A 17,876-nucleotide genomic window follows, 5' to 3' on the forward strand; every position below is an offset into this window, starting at 1 on the left:
GTACCAAGCATTGTTTACCAGCTTTACTAAGACCACAGGAACAGTAAAATAACTTACATGAAGAGAGAGACCATTAAACGGAAGTAGCTAATAACTTATAAAAAAATATGCATCATTATAGTTTTTTTTAACCTTTATTATTATTATTTGTTTTAGTCTTGCCCTCATAAATATTTAAATATTAATGTATGGCTGCGTGATTGTGATTTTTGGATGGTTTTAATGCGCCTTTGCCTCCGTTTACTGCACACATGTCACTGAACCTACATGATGAAATAAATAGAAACGCTGTCAGTTTGCGTGACGAACAGGTTGTGACATCGTTACTATGCTTTCTATGAACACGGAGGGTGAGAAAGCGGGGACGGCACCAAAATAAGAGAGAAAAAGTTTCAGGCTTTTTTTGGGTTCAGTTCAGCACGTGGGGAAAGGAGTGGCCTGGGAGCGCAATAATGGGACCAAAGAGACAGATGGGAGGGAAACTGGGCTCGGATTACAGCCTGACAGGGGGTAAGGGGCCGGCCCGATATTTGGGAATATACGAAGATTCATTGAAGGTAACCGGGACATAAAACTACAGCGTCTGGCCTGAAGCGGTCGGTGCTGAGTTTGTGCTGCAGGTCCAGGTCCTGCCGCTGGATTCCCCCATCGGTTTTTTGGGAAGGGTGAAGGTCGAATGGTCTGGCTTTTGTAATTGGGGACACAAACACCAAATAACGAGAGAAGCCTCCGCTCCTTTCGCACCATTTTTTCTCCTTCAAGGGCCCTGCATGTCTAATATTTAGACATGTTCAGCTTTATGGATTCCAGGACTATACTGCTACTTGTAGCGAGCCAAGTTTGTCTATTAGCCTTTGTGAGATGTCAGGTGGAAGACGACCGTAAGTGACAGTTTTATTTCTCTGATGAGAAAAGACTCAACTTGTATAAAGAGTATACTAAGAGTTACTCGAATAATCATATTGTAAATAATGTTTCAGCACAGTACGTGACGTGTGGAAGTTTTTGGAACTTTTACGCACAGAAAAGTCACTGATATCTTTGATGTTTTCTGTGCATGAAAGGTTATTTATGTGATGACAGAAAGATGATTTCTGTGGATCTTCGGTCTGCCGTCTGTTTATGTTTTAATTTCTATGAGATGTAGGATGTAAGTGAATGTCACATTTGCGGGCGCGCGCGAGAATGGAATTGATGAAGATGTGGTGGAAGTTAACGGGGAAAAAACCCTCAGAGCGTGCTTTTCTTTTTTATTTCTTATTTACTTTTGCATTTATTCGTCCTAGTTTAAGTTAAAACCGAAGATCATGTGATTCTGATTCCTACTTTGAACTCAGCTCATTGCCTTAAAAGCTACCTTCCCCCTTCTTTCTCAAAGTCGAGCTGCATGACACCTGTGGGTGTTTTAAGGGCCTTCGCAGACTCTCCTTTTAGCTGCAGATTCACTTAATATAGTGGGGGAGGGGGAGGGGATGAGCAAAAAGTGAAAGGTGGTCAGGCTCAAGGGCCTTTGGTGAAAAGTATTCACATTCCTTTGCTTTCTGAGGGCATCCAGGCAAATCATGGCTTGTTGGGGCAGAAAGCTGAACTAATAACTAAAAGCTCCATCAAATATTTCAAAATAACTAGTTTACTGACACGATACTCACCCTGTTGAGAACAAATCGTCCTTCATACCTGCAGACTGTTTATATTTTTTTAATAACTGGAGTAGGATTCTTAATCATTATTATTGATTTTAGTATCCACAAGAGAGATCTGAGAGTAAAGGTATGCCAGCAGATTTGGGGCCAGAAATAATGTTCCATATGATTTCAGGCTTTCCATCTGCTTAAAAGATTACCCATAAGCTGTGACAGTCAGTCCAGAAAGAGACAGAGCCAGGGTGCAAGAGGGGTAACTGGAAAAATATAAAGCAGGGACTTTATTATTCTGATGTGAAGAAAGTGCAGTGTTCTTAATAATATACAAGTTGAGTTCAAGAAAGCTGGAGAAAAAAAGATGCCTTTTTTCCCAGAATAGAATAGAGGGGAATAGTCATGCCAAAGCAATTGGAAGTCTCAGGTTACCCTCTCAGAGATGTCAGTTCCTGGATTCCTGGTTATAATGCGAGCCCTTCTTTCCTAGCACTTTTTGTTTTTTTTAGGGAGACGGGGTATAGAGGTGTTATTGTGACCCTAGCACAGCAAGAGGACTGGAGCTCTAAACCTTGAGGCCACCAAGTGACCGTTCTTGAGGCCATAAAGTTAATCAGACATAGGTAGAATTAGCGCTGAGACCTAAACAGTTACTAAATAAATAAGAACGCGCTTGACTCTAATGTCCTCAAAGTACACCTGGATTCACTTTACAATTTTCATTGTTTTACTCTCCTGGAAAACAGTATGGTTGCCAGCATATGGGAGAGGAGACTCACAAACTATCCCCAGTGATGAAAAGCCAGCTCTCTGTCAGTTCTCCAGTAGATAGAGGACCCCTTATCTTACAATACCCCATTACAGGAGAATCTTTCATATTACAGCCAATGAAAGGACAGGTGCAGCCCTTTCATGGTGCATCCAGGCCTGTAGAAGTTCATGTCAAAACCGCAAGGTATGTGCATGAAAGCTGGCCATTTTCTTTTCTCCGGTGGGTTTGAACTGGCATCTGACGCAGCTATGGTTTCCAGATGGGGATTGAAATGTGCCCCGTGTTTATACAAGGCAATACTTTGTGAATTGCCCACTGTTTCTTTCCAAAAAGGCCTCATTCATGGCTGCTGAGGTCCGTTTGGATACTTAGACTTAAGCAGCTCTCAAAGGTAAATATAGCTACTGTATTTGCTCCTTGTCCTCTCACCTCTCAGCAGTGCGCACCCTGGGGCCTTTCTTTTCATCACCTGGCCGCAGTTTCTGTGACTCCATTTTTTATTTTCAAGCAGGTGTTTGGCTGCCAGGCTGGAAAACGAACACGTTTCTGATTACCCGGATCTACTGTAAAACTGTGATGCCAGTGGCGTCATTTATACCACATACAGCAGCTGTATTCAGAAGTGAACCGCCTCCAGCACGTTCTCTTGCGCCCTTCACCAGAATGTGGCCTGAGAAAATAATCCAAACGTTTTCATTAACTCAGTGCAAACTTTGCCTCTTTTGCAGTACAGTAGGGTGTCTCCAGCTCTAATTGTCCTGTACTTAACTTGTTGAGGAATTCCTACACATGGCCTCCAGCTCCTGTAAAGCTACTGGGGGTTTCCTGCAGGTCTTGCATTGCTTGTCTGTAATTCTGCGAGGCTAAACTGCCACCTTGTGGCTACTTGAGAGGTTGCATTTCTCAGTCAAGTGAAGAAAAGCTTGACTTGAAGCAGAGAAGTTGTGGTTTATGTAGACGTTCCTCAGGGCATTAATAAGTCAACAAGAGAAAAATTAGCAAAGATAATTATGATAATAAATCAGGGAACAATGACATTTTTCTTTGTTTTTAATGCCTTTCTTTGAGGAATTAATTGTTCCCCTTTACATTATTATAAACTAAATCTGGTCTGGTTTTGGACTGCCAGATTAACTGTCACTGACAATTATATGTTTTTTATTTAAGAGTACTGTGCTGATATAGTGTGTTAAATAGTCTACACACTCCCTACTTTAATTTAACTTTCTGCACTTGTGTTGAAAAACATTCACTGAAAGGCTGTTTATGGCGTTATTTTGCATGCATTATATCACAGCATATGTTTCACAGCTGAATATGACATTGTTTTGTTTTTGTCTGTCATGAAACACACGACACTGACTCCTATTCGCATCTGATATATAATCTCTCGTTTTTTCCTTCCACTGCTACCTACCCGCACCTCTTCTGTGTGTCCCTTTCCATGGTCTCACACACAGAAGAGGACGCGTTTAGCTGTGTACAAGATGGACAGCGTTATAGTGACAAGGATGTGTGGAAACCAGAGCCTTGTCGCATCTGTGTGTGTGACACTGGAACCGTCCTGTGTGATGAAATTGTCTGCGAGGAGCTAAAAGACTGCCCCAAACCTGAAATCCCATTTGGAGAGTGTTGCCCCATCTGCGCTGCTGACCAGCCTCCAACCTCTGGTTGTAATTTATTTATCTCACATCTCACATAAATAAATTACTGCTCAGGATCATATTGTTTATTTGGGGGAGAAAACGCCACATCGCCTAAATTTGGTATTAATCAAAGGTCAGGTAGCTGCTGTTTAACATGATGTTCACTCTAATGTTCTATTTGGACATCTACTGTGTGACAGCCTTTGATTTAAATACAGTTTTCGAACCCCAAAGCAAACAAATGATGAGAAATAAACAACAACAGTGACACATCTGACAGGACTTCACTGAAACGCTACCTCGCCGTAATTTTTCCATAGCTGGCTCACCTTGGCCCCATCTTGTTTGAATACTCTCTCAGTATCATGAAAACATGTGGGAGTCATTAAGGAAATACCTCAGTCAAGCAGACACGGCTTCACATTTCTACTCTATATCCTCTCTGTGGATTTCTGCAGATCTGATGGCAAGAAAACACAGTGACTGCGTACTGAGAGTTCAGACTATTAGAAGGATCTATTCACCACATTTGAAAATGCCATTGCTGCAGATATACAAACTGTATGGGTCACATTTGGAAATATAAATAAGGTCAGCTTGAGTGAAGTCACTGTGTCAGTGCATGTGTCACTGTTTTCATTGCATGCTTCTGGATTAAAATGCTTTATAATATACTTATTCTTATTTTGAAGGCAAAACTGCTGAATTTTGAATTTAAGCTTTTAATCACATAAAAACAGAGCTAATAAAAACTGAAATATATTCAGACTACCCACTATCTGACTGTGTCAAACAGCATTATGCATCTGTCAGATCTGTACTGACTTTTATTTGATCTGATAGTTCCTGATATATGTACATGTATATATTAACATATTAGTGTATGTATATCAAAATTCTAAAGATAAATGTCATCTTCAACAAGAGTGTTGCAGAAAAAACTGTTACAACTTGACAAAAATGTCATTTTGATGCTTTTATTGATATTTAAGAATCCTATGCACTCTTGTGTCAAAGTGTTTAAAACAATACTTATTTACATTTTTCATTTTTAAGCAAACCTGCTGCTTTGGCTTTACTGATCATCATAGTTTAACTTCTTTGAGTTGCAAAAAAAGGAACAATGAGCTTAAAATACTGTGAAATCAACAGAGTTCCTGCCTTTGCCCACGGCACAGAAGGTTTAACGTTTCAGTAGAAATACCATTTTGCAGTCTACTCCAGCTCCTTTGCTCTCTACTCTTACCCTCACTCTGCAGGTGGTTTGCTTTTGCTTTGAGCTCTTAATGCGAGATGGCGATGCAACCAACACTTGTTTACAGTCCTGATGGGCTCTTTGTGTGATGAAAATATGATTTGGTGGTGGTCTTTGGAGCAGTTTAATTCAAGAACATAAAATTGATTCCCGGTATTAGTAGCCTTTCTCCTTCCAGGACGTACTGCAAGGCCAACATAGTTTGTTCACTAACTATGATCTGTTTTCTCCCTCTCTCCTGCTCCACACATAACAGGAATACCTGGTGCTAAGGTGAGACACTGTACATGTTTAAATGCTGCATATGTATTTGTCTGTGTATGCAATCGTTATGCATGTGTGTGTGTGCGTGTGTTTAATATCAACCTCTCCCAGCAATAATAGCCATATCTGTCCCAGACTTACAGTGTTGGGGAGTAACTGAATACATGTATTTAAAATACAAAATATGAGTAACTGTATTCCGTTACAATTACCGTTTAAAGAGGTGGTATTCAGAATACAGTTACTTTGTTGAAATGAATGGATTAGACGGCGGTATTTTCCTGTTTCATAAGGCTCTGCCCTCTTTGTTTTTGCTTTCCACGCTGGTGGAAACCCAAACAAAACACGCATTAAGAGGCTCAAATGCCTGAGTCTCAATCTCGCGGCCCATGTCACCTCTACTTGCGGCCCGCATAATGACGTGAAGAAATATTTTAAAAAATTATTCACAAAAATGATTTAATATGAAGGCAATAGGCAGAGTGTTACAGGCATAGCCGTAAAGAATGGAGCCTCATGGGCAGTGTAGTCCGTGCTGCAGGGAGAATGGACTAGTGCATACCTGTTATGTGTCTGTGAGTGAGGGAGAGAGAAAAAGTCAGAAAGTACGAGCTGTCACCGAGCAGAAACGGGAGCTGACATATTAGCCAGAGGTCCCTTTACTACGGTTCGGAGCCGCGGACCTGTTTTATATACACGCGGAATAGTTTTCTATGAGATCGCTGCAAAAAGTTCAGCCTTACCTAGTTTCCACCTACTGTTATTCATTTATATTAAGATTTAAAAATCTAGTCGGTAACCTTCAGTAATAGTAATAAATCACACCGCAATAGTACATTCATGTAGTTGTAAAAATCATGATGATATATTAAGTAATCCAAAGTATTCAGAATACGTTACTCTCATTGAGTAACGTAACGGAATACGTTACAAAAGACATTTTGGGGCATGTAATCTGTAATCTGTAGTGGAATACATTTAAAAGTAACCTTCCCAACACTGCAGACTTATATCAGGGCTGCATGAGGGCCCTGTAGTTTAAGGATTGAGATGAGGCTTTGATATGAATGAGCTTTGGCAGATGTTTAATAGCTATTTCCTGTTCACACTGCGTGCAATATTTACACGTGCACTGGCGCTGCGGGGGATACTCACTTTGAACATTTTGCTGTGACCAATTTCCCGATAAAACTGCAAATTCCATCAAAAGCTTTCATCAGATGGGCTCTTATGAGCTGTTTTTCAGAGTGTGGTTGAGAAAAAAACAGGAACTGAGAGATGTTTGAAAATAATCAAACTCTCAGCTACTAATAGAGCCGATCTTATTTGCTGTTGTGTTCTTACCTTTTTCTTATCTCAGGGCCAGAAAGGCGAACCCGGAGACATTACGGATGTAAGTTGATGCCACACTCATAACATGCAGCATATCTGTGTTGTCATTTGGAAAAGCTTGTTTGTTAACTATGTTAGAACCGTAAACCCTGAAGTGACAGAGATTTCTTTTAAACTCACAAGACACACTCAAAACTCACCGCGAGCCTGCAGTGGAGAAGTGTTCAGGTACTTTACTGGTAACTGAACTACTAGTAAAACCAGCAGTAAAGATAATACATCACACACACAAGCAGAAGGCCAGAAATCCCCACTGTTTTATCCATTATTAGTATAACTGGTGTATTAATGCGTAAGTAAATTCATCTATTTTAAAATGTTTTAAGTTGCTCTGTTTATAAAATCATAATGTCACATTAAGCTGAAACTATCAAAAGTTTTCGTGCATGAACTCAAAACACAACCAACACCACCAGTTTATATAAGACTGAGAGTGTTAGAGAGAAGGGAAGCGCTTCTGCCAAGCCGCTCATCAAGAAGACAGCCAAGCACAATAATGGCTCCATACATTCCCCATAAAGATCCTCACAGGCCAGCAGAGCGCAGGAGGGACAGAAAGTGAGCTCCCTGCTGCTGCTGCTGCTGCTGCTGCTGCTGCGGTGCTGCACCTGGAAATGCTTTACCCCACTGAGGCAATACAAGCTCATGGCAGGAAATACAAAGGCATTGTTTATTGTATGTTTCTTCTAACGCTTTGCCCGAAGAGATTAGCAGTTAACAAGTCTCCTCTGATGGGAGACAGATCATTTTTCCCAAAACCTCTCTTGTGCAACTATATCTGGAAAATGTCAAGTTTTGTTTTAGGCCCAGAGATTAAAAAATGTGTTTTATTCAAGACCAGCTGATTCTTATCAGTTTGTTTCTTCTGTCCTTGTCTTATCCAGGTTATAGGACCAAGAGGACCACCTGGCCCAACGGTATGCACCTATTTCCTCATTTTCTCATAATTATTCCCCTTTGAGCACTTTTACAGACACTGCGTAGTATCTGAACGTGTTTAGAGTAATTATATAGGTTTTACATTTAATTGGCAGAGCAGTGACTGGAAATGGAAACTGATCTGATATAACAGTAGTAGAGTTAAAAGGCTTCAGCTGTTATTCAACACACAAGTTTTGAGATTATGCCTGAAGTTATTTCACCATCTCCTGTTCATCCAGGGACCACCAGGAGAGCAAGGACCCCGAGGACCAAGAGGAGATAAAGGAGAGAAGGTCAGTGTAACGTGTAAAATATAAGAAAAAAAATTCAATGACTCTTGATTTTCTACTTTTAAAAAAAGGAAACTCAAACCCTGCCCAGCTAAGAAGTACAGTATGTGTCATTGAATCGGAGCTTTAGGTCTCGGGCAGTGGGCTGGGGGATCTGTTATAGGTTGCAGGTTTGCAGAATGGTAGCCTTTCACTGAGCGACTCAGCCTAACTAGTCATCTGTCATTTCCATTAGGCTGTGTGGTCTGCTGAGGTTTGGGGTGTTTAACAGATGTGAGGCTGTCGGAGACTCATAATGTAAACCTCTGCTGCTCTCAGAGGGCCCATAGTCAGTCAGTGTGGGAAATCAGCACCACCACATTTGCAAGGCTTTGATCATCTCAATAATGTAACATCACTCGGATGTGCTAATGGCCACAGGCGAGGAGTTTATGCCATGTAGTCGTCTTGTTTATGCAGATTTAAGCGCAGGACGGATCGAGCTTTGGCTAACCACTGTGAAGAATCATGGGGGTTTTTTAGGTACTCGGGTTCTTTGTTTGAGATTCCCTTGCAGGGTAATTTGTCACTGCATGCACAGAGGAATGCAGGTAGTCCAATTTGGCCAGGAAAATCATCACCTGAGTAAATGTGTAATCATTTATTCAGAGTGCACACAAGCTCAAATGTTGGCCACAGGTTGGAATTAATGAATGCTAAATTAAAATATGTTATGTAACACTTTCATGTTCTTACACATGTTTTATTCTCTCTTACGTTTGCAACAAAATGGGAAGATTATTACTTAATAAGATGATATTCCTATTTGTTTTGGTACTTGAATTGTGTCTTCTCAGTTGTGAGAAGCATTAATGCAGTTCAACACAGCTGCAGATATAGAAACATATAATATTTGAATAGAGGGAAAGAAGTTAGTGAGTGAATTTATGAGCTGATCTGTTGCAAATGCTTCTCGATTTGGTTTTTTTGAGATTTGACAAAATGATTTGTGGGGCATTTTGTGAAACACGAGATTTTCAATTCATCTGAATTTTATATTTATATTTAAGGGAGGTCCTGGCCCCCGTGGCAGAGATGGCGAGCCTGGCACCCCTGGAAACCCTGGCCCCCCTGGACCTCCAGGACCTAATGGACCCCCTGGCCTTGGTGGAGTGAGTATCGCATGTCCAGTAAGGGCGATAGGCTAGCATTCACTCCAGACATGGGAGCTGACAGGTTGAATACTGATTCAAGGCCAAGAATGGGTTCACTTTGGCTGCTTGGAATAACTAGAGAGAGGGGTGAAATGGAGCAAAGAAAGAATCCAAGAGTACAAAAGATGTGGGAAACTGCTGGTGTTGGGAGGAGGCAGAAAGACAACAGTGAGGGGATGCAGAGGGAAAGAATAGATCGAATGCCTCTCATTCTTTGTAGCAGAAAAGAAAGGAGGGTGACTGAGGGTGGTGGAGGTAGTATGATAGACGTAAGAAGGGGAAGGGAAGAAGTGCTTTTTGGGGGGGTGGAGTTAAAAAGAAAGAGAGTCTTTGTGAGAACGGTTCACATGCCCTCTGTCTCTCCTCTGTCTGCATCAGAATTCACATGCTAAGCTCTACTACTGACAAAAAGAAGGTCAAAAGCTGATTCTCTCTCCAGCCAAAACGATGCAGCATCATGCAGTGATGCATGACACATGAACATGCTTTGCAAGTGTTGAAATTAAGTCATCTATTCGCTCTGTTCCAGTCAAATACTTTACCCAGATTTATACTTTTATTTCCCTGAGATTTCACAAACATAATAAACCACAAACCATTTTTGTTTATTATAAAAATCCTAAATATGTCCTTTGTTTTGCCTCCTCCAGAACTTTGCTGCTCAGATGGCTGGTGGTTTTGACGAGAAGGCCGGCGGCGCACAAATGGGTGTGATGCAAGGACCAATGGTGAGCAAGTGATGATGAGAGCTGCTGCCACTCCTGTGTTGTTTTTATCACCGCCTGATTTCATCTGCAATGAGGCTAAAGTTATGAAGTTTTCAAAAACAAAGCGCTTTGAGTCTATCCACATGAAGACCTGGGTTAGAGATCTGCATCAGCCCGCATCTGCTCTGCATCCCCATCCTGCTCTTTAACTGCTCTGGGGGGACATAAACAACTTCTTTCCATGAACTAGAGAAGCATCACCTGGTCATCAAACGTGAAAACTGTGAGATGGAAACATCATCATTCTCCTTTAGGAGAGTAGTTTCCAAAGCAGGATTTAAAGTCTGGGATGGGAAGAAACAATGAAGACTTCACTCAGTGTTCCCTTTTTGTCTTTTCCTTCTTTGTTGTTGGTTTATGGATGAAACCAAGAGATAAAAGGCACGTTTTTCCTGCTGCTGGAGGGAAGAAGCTGCAAAGTTCTGGGTCACAATGGAAAATAAACACCTCACATGGAGTACAGAGGGGTAATTTTATAAACCAAGGAAGCAGCCATTGATCTTCATTATATTTCAAGCTCATGAAAAACCGCTCCTGCTGGCATGGCAGCATGCCCGTGATGGAGTGAGGAGCATACTGGGAGCTATTTTGGTTTAAAGAGCCACAGAGAGGCTTGGCTGTCTCTCAGCCCAGCAGTGGTTTGAGACGCTCTGAGGGTAGGGGGACTGAAGGCGATCACATCCCCTCAGCTAGCGTCAGAGTGTATGTGTGTGTGTGGCTTAACTCCTACTGACTGTCCTACCGTATGTCTGTCTGAGAGCTCACCACAACACTGAGCCTTATTGAAGGAAGTCTACGTTTACTTTGGCTTATGCCAGCTTGCTGTTGGAGAGAGCAGTGGAAGAGCAAACTGGACTGATGTTAAATCACAAGTAAAGCTTAAAACCCTCTTATATACCTGTAAATACCCCAGCTCATATCCTGGCCTTACATAGCTATTTAAACAATGCTGCTACTGAAATGCACGCACACACACAAACATATGTGTGCCCCTCAAACACACTTTCAAACATTCTGCAGATATAAAGCCCCATTGATACGTTTCTCCCCAGTGTGGTGAGGGCTTCCCACACCCACTGAAAGGTGACTTTCATTTGATTCTGAGGACCACTGTGCCCGGCTGTGACATTTTCTTTGGCTGCAAGCCCTGATTTTTGTATGAGGCTTCATAAGAGCCACACTACTGAAAGGAATATGTTTCTATCCAAGCAAGCAGCTGTCAAAAGTCATCGGAAGTCAAACTTTTTTTTAATAAGAAGAACTCGGGGTCTTGAAAGCTCTCAGCTCACTCCCTTGAACTGAAAAAAAAAGCACAAGGATTTGTCTCAAAACTGTTACAGAATTAGTTTGGCAACTCCGACGAGACGCAGTTGCAGAGCAGTCGGAGATAATTTAGTTCAATTTAGTTTAAGACTCTTCCGCTTAGCCGGTGCCTGAAATCTCACTTATCTAAGATGAAGATTTTCACTATAACCAACAGTGAGTCATGCAAGAAGCCATGCAGAGTTCAGCCTCCTCTCTTAAAAATGCAACCCTTCAGCTTATGACCTTTGAACCACAGAAACACACAGTGAGTGGAAAAATTAACTGAGGAAAGTAGAAGGATGAAAGAAGTGAAGAGAAAATCTGATCCCGGGAGGAATTTCAAATGATTTATGGTTTTGACAGGAGAGCTGCTGAGTATTATGTAGCTTTGAGGCAAAGCAGGTGATGTGTTTTTATAGCTTCTCAGTGAATTCGCGTGGATAAAATGACCACTTAACAAATTTTACCAGTAATGCAAACTGTAAAAAGTTAACTGTGCTGTTGTGTAATTTGCGTGTTTATGTATTTTCAAATGTGTGTAACATGGACGGGTGGATTTATCTGCCATTATCCTCATGCTGCTTGTGTGTTGTCTTGTCTTCTTCTCAGGGCCCCATGGGACCTAGAGGACCACCTGGGCCAACTGGATCACCTGTAAGTACCTCCTGTACTCCCAAAAACAGCACAAAACAGGGCACACCTGTAGACAGGATCCTGTGGTTGGTCACAGACAGGGTACACATGGCAAAATCTCATAATTGTAATGTGATGTGTAATGTGCATATGCTACATTGTCTGCTCCTTTAATGTATTTAATAACAATATTGACCTTAAAATGGCCACTACTCGTGCAAACCTCAGGAATAAGTGCATACAACAGGCTTTAAGTAATGACTGTTTATACTGAGCCCTGCTTCAACCACGAGCGTCTGCTCCGGCTCTCCTCTGGAGGAAGATGGCAAGTAAAGAATACTTTCATCTCCCTGAAGGCTCCGGGGCTTTTTCCTGTGCCACGACCCAGACATACCATAGAACACCTGACAATTTACCTTACACCCCCCACCACATGCAAATGCCCTGCCTTGTTCTACCCCTGCCTGTAACCCAGCTCCACCTGCAGCCCTTACTCAAAGAATCCAGAAGCTGCTGAGTTGAAGGCAGTGCCACCTGACTTGCCTCAACTTGATCATTTTATCGCCCAAAGCCCCCATTTGCAGAAATGCAATTCCACCTTAAACAACTTTGGTCTGCTTTTAGATAGGACTTCCTTTTCTAAAGTTATGGTATATTTTTGAATCTTAGAAGCTTTTAATTTAGAAAAACAGACACACGGATGCCATAAGGGATCAAATGTGGATTATCTTCTATCGTATACACGTCATTACAACGAAGGATACTTGTATTTCAAATATTGCAGTTGGCATATGTGCAAGTATTCTATATGAGCGTAAAATTCAGCCTGATTTCAAACTTCTCTGTATCCCAGCAAGTTTCTCCACCCTTGGCTCTGTGTGATGACAATAAAAGAGGATATAGGCTCCAGCTCCCTGTGATAGGCAGTTAAAAATGGCCACTTCAGGCTCATAGCTCCAACTGTGAGTACTGAAATGTCATTGCTGTTCTTTTGTGTCCAAGGGGCAATTCATCAGAAGAAATCTGGCTTAAAGGGATGGTGGACTTGAAAGGAGAGGGACTCAAATGGCCTGTTTTAGACAGAAGGTGGCCTATCTCCTTGACCAAACCAAAGCTTGACAATGGCACAAAGCCTGCAGAGTCCAAGAAAGAAATTATGCAGCTAGGAACTGGCATAATAGATTCCCTTTAATCAATACCTCTTTGAAGATGTAGTTAGATTAGCAGACATTTATTAATATCTTCTTTGTCAGTGTATAAAAAATGTTTCACAGTTTGACTCTCTCTTCTTTTCACATCCCAGGGTCCACAAGGTTTCCAAGGTAATCCTGGAGAAGCTGGAGAGCCTGGACATTCAGTAAGTATCCCACCCTCCTGAGGTTTTGCATGTCCCCTCTAAACCCCTAAGCCTCTGCTCTTATTTCTTTTTTTCTTTTTGTTTTTTTATTTCTCATGGCTGCTTGACTTGAGCTGCTTTCTTGTGACTGATTATTTTTAAGGGGGTATTTCAACCATAAAAAAGCTTGAAATTTTTAAAAAATAATCATTTTGGTACAACATGTATGAAAATGGGCACAAGAACAACCCAAGAATAAAAAAAATAAAAACCCAGAGAGGTCCAATTGTCCAGAATAAGTGTGTTTAAACACTTTTTTTTATTTTAGGTAGTTTGGCTGTGGCTTACTGTACATACCTGTGATGCATTTCACAGTCTGTTAGTTTTGCCAACTGTGGCAATATGGAAATTATGAAATATATAGACCTTGAGATATTGACATTAATATCTGTCTCCACCTTACTACACACATATTTTGAATAAAAAGGTCAAATCTGATTCTTCCATTATCCTTGCAATCATTCCTTTCCTCACATATTTATTTTTACAATTCATTATCTCCATAAACTCATCTTGGAGAGGAGATTGCATCTCTTCCAATCAGTTCTTATTTTCTATTCCTACATTTGCTTCTCTAAGTTTTTTAATTTTTTCTCCTCATTCCCCCAAAGTTCACTGAAACCACACCACCAACCCCTTCCTGTACCCAGCACTATTCTCTCAGCAGGTAGACAATGCAAGGTCTCCCCACTGCTGTGTTAATCTGCTCATGTGGAGTCTAGATATGCAGACAGAACGTCTCGGAGATGCCTTTCCCTTTTAAAAATGTGCCAGTGCATCGTTAGGAGTGATTAAAATCAAACTTCCTCCCAGAAACTAACTTGACAGTTGTAGAGGGGTGAAAATGTTGGCCAAGTGTAAAGTCCAGTCATGGAAAATCACAGATCAAAGAGGAGGCCAGTACATCGATAGATTAATAATCAGCACTTCTGTTCTATGTCCTTCACCAAAGCTGTACTTTTTGTGCAGCTGCTTAGTCATGAGACAACAACCCAGGGAGGAGAGAAAGAAAGCCTGTAAAGACCTACAAAACCCTTCTTACTGAGACACAGAATACTTTTATTTATAATTATTAATATTATTACGTAACTTATACAATCAGCAAAAACAATTCCCATTTCAGATTAACACAGTATGGTGTCCTTTCTAAATTAAGGCGTTCATTATCTTTTTTTGCATAAGTAAACAATATTGGCGGCTTGCATCAGTGAGTGTAGCACTTAAACTGTGAAAACAGAGCTGATTGTCAGGAAACAGACACCAGCTATGAATACCAGTTCCTATGAATTAAAACGTAAAGTGTGTAATGTTGCCCTCTGTTGATTCTCACAGTTTCTCACCTGTGCTCATTTTTTCTGTTTCCAACAGGGACCCATGGGACCCCGTGGCCCCCCTGGACCTTCTGGAAAACCTGGAGATGATGTAAGTGTGACCATTGCAACTAAAATGAAATGCCTCACCTCTTCGCCAGGTTGGCAAAGGTGAGGTGGCTGTAGCTCAGGTGGTAGAGCAGGTCAACTACTAACCGGAAGATTGGCGGGTCAATCTCCACCAGACTGCATGCCAAATATCCTTGGGCAAGATACTCACCCCATGTTGCTCTCCGACGCATTCATCGGAGTGTGAATGTTAGACAGTAAGCACTAAACAGTTTAGAAAAAGGGCTCGGGTGAATGAATTAGTTGTATAAAGTGCTTGAGTGCTCAGATAGAGTAGAAAAGTGCACTCATGTGATTTCAGCAGCAGGACTTTCCAGTCTGAGTCCTGATGCATTCTCCACATAAACAGATGAATGTTGTCTGTGATGCTGTTTTATATGAGCAAATCCTTGTTTTGTATAGAAGTTTGGACTCAGTTAGTTTTTTGCAGTGTTACTAGCTCCTTTAGCTGTAACAGCTCTGCAGCTGACTGAAGTGTTCAGCAAATCCTTCTCAAAGTAGAGGCTCAAAGTATGCTGTGAATTCAATCTTCAGAAGAATCTTCAAACAGCATTTGGACCACAGACATAAAAAAAAAAGTAATTCCTCCTTTTAGCCACATGATGGCAGCAAATGTGACATTACACGCTGTGTCCACTAGGGTGCTCTTTAGTCTATTCAACTACATACAAGTAGACAAAAAATACACAGACGTTTTTTATATGTAAGGAAGAATTGCACAAAATAACAACTTCAAATGCAGGTTTACTTTGGTTTTCACTTCACTGTCTCTGTCTTTGTTTTCTGTTTTAGGGTGAAGCTGGCAAACCTGGAAAATCAGGTGAGCGTGGACCTTCGGGACCTCAGGTGAGTTACTCCAGTCAGCTGGTGCTGATTCCAGTTAGATGATGAACTATTAATGCATTTAAATGCAAACTTATTTAAATCTGTAAATTAAGAAAGAATTTTAATATTTCTCGTTCTCTTTGTTTGCTAAACTGGACTCTTTGTATTTGTGGAGAAAGTAATTTCCTTTAAACTCTTAGCTTCATGTTGATTCCCTCTGTTTATGTTGGTCTACATCTTTTCCTTTCATGCCACAGGGAGCTCGTGGATTCCCGGGAACTCCTGGTCTGCCTGGCATCAAGGGGCACAGAGTGAGTGTGTTTGTTGTCCTAGAAATTCCAGCATAAACAGGCGGGTGTTTATATGTCATGTAACCTGACGTCTCTGTCTTTTAGGGTTATCCAGGGCGTGACGGTGCAAAGGGAGAGACTGGAGCTGTTGGTGCTAAGGTGAGATGTAGTGATTTTTCTGACAGACCCACAGCTTGACACTTGTTTAATCCCCCAAGTTGCTGAACCATAATAACAGTTAAATCCTCTGTTCAGGGTGAATCTGGTTCTCCTGGAGAGAGCGGCGCTCCGGGACCAATGGTATGAGTTGTGGGCATTACACACACACACACACACACACACACACACACAGGTTTTTATATCTTCGTGAGGACATTTAATTGACATAATGCTTTCCCTAGCCATTTACCCTAACCATCAAAAATGAATGCCTAACCCTAACCCTCAGACTAAAATTAACCATAACCTGTTGGTCCCCACAAGTATAGTAACATTCCAATTTTTGGTCCCCACAAAGATGTCTAAACAGGTATACACACACACATTTGGTAAATGATGGTAATGGTGAGAACTTCTCCTCTTCTTTTCCCTCACAGGGACCTCGTGGTTTGCCTGGTGAGAGAGGACGTCCTGGAGCCAGTGGAGCTGCTGTAGGTGCCATGTTTCTCTCTAAACTGTGGTGTTGGAAACAAAACTTAATATAATTTATAACAGATGGTTGGATTGTCACCCCTTCTCTTTGTTTAGCAGTAAAGAAGTAAATTTAGAGCATTTATCAGGTGCTTCTTTTAGGCAGTTATGGCGATAATTGCATTAACCTTTAAACACTGTGTCACGTTATTTGTTGATTATAAGAAATCATTTATCCAGCTGTGTTTTTTCCTGACTTGTCCTCATAATGCACTGTTCACTTTATTCAGGGAGCTCGTGGAAATGATGGCCTGACCGGTCCTGCTGGTCCACCTGTAAGTGTCCTCTTAGATGTCATGTAGTTTCCTTTTATTTTGTCCACATTTGCATTGAGATCTGGTAGGAAATACTGTACATGAAGTCAGAGCTGTGTTTCTCTACATGCACATCTCCACAATATGATAGTATCTGATCTTTCACACCTGGATGTGTCAGTGATTAATAGCCAAACTGACAGGCTATTTTCTCTCTGTAGGGCCCCGTTGGACCTTCCGGAGCTCCAGGCTTCCCTGGCTCGCCCGGTGCAAAAGTAAGTCACATGTTTATCTAAATGAAGCTCTCAGCACCTCTTCATATTCACCTTTGTGCTGGTTATTCTCTTTTGCACTGTTTGCCTTCTTTCTTTCTGTCAGAACACTGCCAGAAAAACTTGAATCACTTATTTAGGATTTTTCTGCACGAAAATAAAGTTAAAGTGAATATAGTTTTAGGAAGATTTTCTTTATATGAGGAAAAAAGTTATTATCTCAGAAAATGTCAGTACCCAGCTCAGGGAGGATTTTGTGGGGACAAGATGAAATGCTTCAGTGAAATTGGAGATGCCTGTGCTGCACTGAAAAGTGCTTTAAACCTCCATCTGTGTGGAAAATTGGGGAGGAGGGGGGGGGGGGGGGGTTTAAAGTGTTATTTTCCCTCTCTCACTCCCCTTACTGTCTTTTTTCTTCTTTTGTGTCTCTGGTTTGAATCTGATTTATTTCTCCTCCATGGCAAACAGGCTCAGATCTGTGCTCAAGGGGCCTGTGCTGGTGGTTTGCTTTCTTCTTCAAGCCCCTTGATTGTTTAAGAAATCTCATAGGAATTGCAAATGGAGCGTCTCTTTAGAAAATTCAGGAGTGTTTCCTTGAAATAGCGAAGGCAAGCTAGGCTCAAAACGACGGAAGG

The 17,876-nt window shown here is 41.4% G+C and overlaps 1 protein-coding gene across 2 annotated transcripts in view; it reads left to right on the forward strand.

Moving 5' to 3' along the window:
* Window positions 1-551: 551 nt before the first annotated feature.
* Window positions 552-17,876, forward strand: part of col2a1b (collagen, type II, alpha 1b) — a 49,871-nt gene continuing 32,546 nt past the window's right edge. Inside the window, exons 1-18 of one of the 2 annotated variants that reach the window (XM_026166734.2) lie at window positions 552-881; window positions 3,870-4,079; window positions 5,567-5,583; window positions 6,935-6,967; window positions 7,851-7,883; window positions 8,127-8,180; window positions 9,227-9,328; window positions 10,021-10,098; window positions 12,052-12,096; window positions 13,379-13,432; window positions 14,840-14,893; window positions 15,703-15,756; window positions 15,993-16,046; window positions 16,131-16,184; window positions 16,281-16,325; window positions 16,622-16,675; window positions 16,946-16,990; window positions 17,191-17,244. In XM_026166734.2, coding sequence (XP_026022519.2) covers window positions 788-881; window positions 3,870-4,079; window positions 5,567-5,583; window positions 6,935-6,967; window positions 7,851-7,883; window positions 8,127-8,180; window positions 9,227-9,328; window positions 10,021-10,098; window positions 12,052-12,096; window positions 13,379-13,432; window positions 14,840-14,893; window positions 15,703-15,756; window positions 15,993-16,046; window positions 16,131-16,184; window positions 16,281-16,325; window positions 16,622-16,675; window positions 16,946-16,990; window positions 17,191-17,244 — 1,134 coding nt within the window. In that variant the 5' untranslated portion in view covers window positions 552-787. The remainder of the gene's footprint in view (window positions 882-3,869; window positions 4,080-5,566; window positions 5,584-6,934; window positions 6,968-7,850; window positions 7,884-8,126; window positions 8,181-9,226; window positions 9,329-10,020; window positions 10,099-12,051; window positions 12,097-13,378; window positions 13,433-14,839; window positions 14,894-15,702; window positions 15,757-15,992; window positions 16,047-16,130; window positions 16,185-16,280; window positions 16,326-16,621; window positions 16,676-16,945; window positions 16,991-17,190; window positions 17,245-17,876) is intronic. The other variant, XM_080301570.1, reaches the window with a different exon arrangement.

The sequence above is a fragment of the Astatotilapia calliptera genome, chromosome 5, assembly GCF_964374335.1.
Source record: "Astatotilapia calliptera chromosome 5, fAstCal68.1, whole genome shotgun sequence".
Taxonomy (NCBI): Eukaryota; Metazoa; Chordata; class Actinopteri; order Cichliformes; family Cichlidae; genus Astatotilapia; species Astatotilapia calliptera.